This window comes from Gekko japonicus, unplaced genomic scaffold, assembly GCF_001447785.1.
Source record: "Gekko japonicus isolate JY-2015 unplaced genomic scaffold, Gekko_japonicus_V1.1 scaffold3141, whole genome shotgun sequence".
Lineage (NCBI taxonomy): Eukaryota > Metazoa > Chordata > Lepidosauria > Squamata > Gekkonidae > Gekko > Gekko japonicus.
In genome coordinates, this window is record NW_015171597.1 from 138427 (window position 1) to 141689 (window position 3263).

At 39.8% G+C, this 3263-nt stretch overlaps 1 protein-coding gene across 1 annotated transcript in view; it reads right to left on the minus strand.

Moving 5' to 3' along the window:
* Positions 1-1177: 1177 nt before the first annotated feature.
* LOC107117720 (patched domain-containing protein 3-like) overlaps positions 1178-3263 on the minus strand; it is a 17833-nt gene continuing 15747 nt past the window's right edge. The window contains exon 5 of the mRNA XM_015419880.1: positions 1178-2805. Within this exon, the coding sequence (XP_015275366.1) occupies positions 1178-2805 (1628 nt within the window). The remainder of the gene's footprint in view (positions 2806-3263) is intronic.

Here is a 3263-nt window from a genome sequence, read left to right on the forward strand (position 1 = left end):
AAGTACGATATTTTGGCTGTTGGCTCAGCCTCAGAACCTGAGGGAAGGATCAGGAGCCCACTTTAATTTAAACAACTTAAATGGCACTTGAGGCATTTTGAAATTCAAAATTAACAAAATATTTTATTTAACATAGAGCGGAAAGGTCAGGTGAAATAAGGGGTTGAAAATTTTTAGGTAAAATCAGTACATGCACAGACTTTAGTTCTTATGTTTCAGACTTTCTTTTCAAAGAAACTTAAATCTTTATGTTGAGAGGCTTTTGTTCCAGTGTTTTCCCCAAACACTTCAGTACACTTTCTTTGAGTATTCTCTAACTCTTTTGGTTTCCAGAAGGCTGGTGCACTCTTTTCAGTACCCAAACCTCTTCTCTTAAAACACCAGTACCCAGCTTGAGTTTTTAACTGAGGTCTCTAAAGGCAGTTTCTAACCACACCAGACCAGGGATCTCTGCACTCTTCAGAGCTAACTCCCTATTTGACTGAGGAGGGAATTTTCTTCTCTGTCTAGGAGATCTATCCCCTTTCCTTGGCTCGATTGGGAGTCTTTGCCTACTTCCCAAACTTCCTTGCAAACTTACCCCCAGTTCTTCTGTTTGTTTTAAACTGTTCTTCTCTGCTAGGGCTGAAATCAGACTGCCAGGGCTCAAATCAGTCAAGGCAGAAATCTGACTGACTGTCTCCTCAGCATGCAACTCTCAAGTCTATCTCTTATGAGCTGATGGTAACCAATCACATCTATTGGAGAAGCCTGTCTGTGAAGAATTAACCCTCCACAGTCCTTTAGCTGTTTGTACAGGACTTCTAAGTTTTTAAAAAGTGTAGTACATCACAGCTAGCGAAGTAGTTACAAAGTTTATTGAAAATATGTTGAAATGCCCATGGGAGAGGAGTATTCTATCAGGAAAGAAACTGTAATTTTTAAAAAAGAAAAAAGTAGGAAAATATAACTGATCATGAACAGTAACTACTTGATCTTCATTCAGTGTTCAGTCATCTAATTCCAACTCAATCAGACTCAGACAGCATTACTAGCAAAGAGAATATTTGTGTGAATTGTTAAGAACTCAGTTTTCCTTGGTTGATAATCACTGCCACCAAATGCAAAAACCTCAGCTTTCTAATGTATCTTGCTATTTAATGCACAAGAATGTCTGGTAAAACTATCTGGATCTTCTTTAAGAGTTGTTAATAGTAGGCAATTTCATAACATTTTGTGCAATACTAGCAGAATTTTCATAGTGCAGTCCACTAATTTGCTGCTGTCTTTCAAATCTTCCACAAAAGCCAAAGAAAGTTAGAAACACAGGAATAAAAATGAGACCGTGAGCAGCTCCAAACAAAATAACCAAGAACATAATTTTAAAAAATGTTCTGAAAATGTAAGTGGCTGCCAGGGAGAGCACGAGTACTCCCACAATGGTGGAAACAGCTCCCTGGACAACAGGGTAACCAAGGCGGTATAGAGCATCCACCGCCCTGTCATTCATGCTGGGTTTCTCGCTGCTAACAAAGGCATAAGAAATGTGAGCAGAGAAGTCCACTGAAAACCCTATGCAAATAACAAGGTTGATCATGGAAATGGAGTCAAGATTGACATCCCAAAAGGCCATGAAGCCAGTCACCCCAACAATAACAGACGCAATAGCAAAAGTTACCCACAGTGAGCACAAAGGATTGGGAATCAGCAGCAAGGAAATAAGTAACATGGCTCCAGTAGCAATCACGACGTTTTGAATGGTGTTCTGAGCTATCACAAGGTACTGATCGAAGTATATAAAAGCGGGATGATAAACTATCAGTGGTATGTTACAGTCTGCTGCAAGGCCTCTCAGTTGTTCTAAAAGATCTCGCTCATCAATTGCACTAGTGACATTGACTGTCTGTATGAAAAATCGTGAAGCTGATATTTCCAGAATTTCCAGATCAGTAAAATTAACATCCCACTGAGAGTCTGGATTGACTTGGAACAGGACAGATAAATTACCAATGAAAGAGCTACGATCATCTACATTTAGAAACATTCCTTTAGCAATTGTTATGTACATTCTCAACCATGACTCTGATAAATACTTATCAACGTAGGTTGAGTTTTCTATCAACTGCATGCAGTTCTCAAGATCTGCACGAACACTTGAATTCCAATATGGTATGTTTTCAGGAACAATGACCATCACCCTTGGACCATACTCTTTAAAATACTCATCTTCCCAGTTATAATATTGAATGACATAAGAATGATCACTGGCTAGATTTCGAAGATCTATACCTTCTTTAACCTGAGTGCACCCATATATACTACTACCTAGATAACCAACATACAGGACTACCACAAACACCTTGGTCCAGGGGTGCACAAGAAAAGGGCCAAAATACTTTCTAAAGAATCCATTCATAGGATGCTCAAACTCTGCCCCAGTGGTCTCATCATAAGATCCTCCCACACAGCACATGTTATATGCAGAACCACGAGAATCATCAGTTTCAGTCGACACTGTCATGAACGTGAGCCAGTGTCTATTGCTTTCTTCTCTTCTACCGTTCAGGGCAAGGACTGCTCCAAAGAATGTCAAGTTGTAAATGTAGCAGAAGACAAAGGCTGTTCCTGTATAGATGCAAAATGACTGAATTGATGGGAAGGATGTTGCAATGCCAATGTAGAAGGCTAAAACGTCAGTGAGAGTTGTGATGGTAACAGACACAGCCGCCTCTGCGTAGGTGTCAGCCATTCGATCCTTGATTCTGTCCTTGACCTTAGTCTGTTGCCAGCAGGACACCATGATGAACATGTCATCAACACCAACCCCTGAAGAAAGACAAAGAATCTTATCAGTTCCCACATATTGTATGAGAAGATAAATTTACATGCAAGGAATGCCTTGTAATAAATATATATCATCACATGGATAATGAAAATGCACACAAAGTTTTATGTATTTCTTTTTCTTCCAAATGCTTAACAGAACCATAGGAACAAGATCACTCTCTTCAGGGGCTTTAATCATGTCTGTCACCAGTATCACATTTAAAAACCCCGCTTTTAGCCAGGCACAGGTGTTAGAGAATAAGCCTGATATTTGCTTTATGGACTATTTATTGCTACACACAATGCACTGTGCACATACACATAGGCTCAGAAAGCTGTACACTTTAGGTCACCTGTTGTGATGCCACACATAGAGGGTGCCTGCACATACCTTACATGTAAATAAGGTTTCAGCTACACAGTTGCCCAGCCTCCATTATTGTGAGCAATGAAACAAC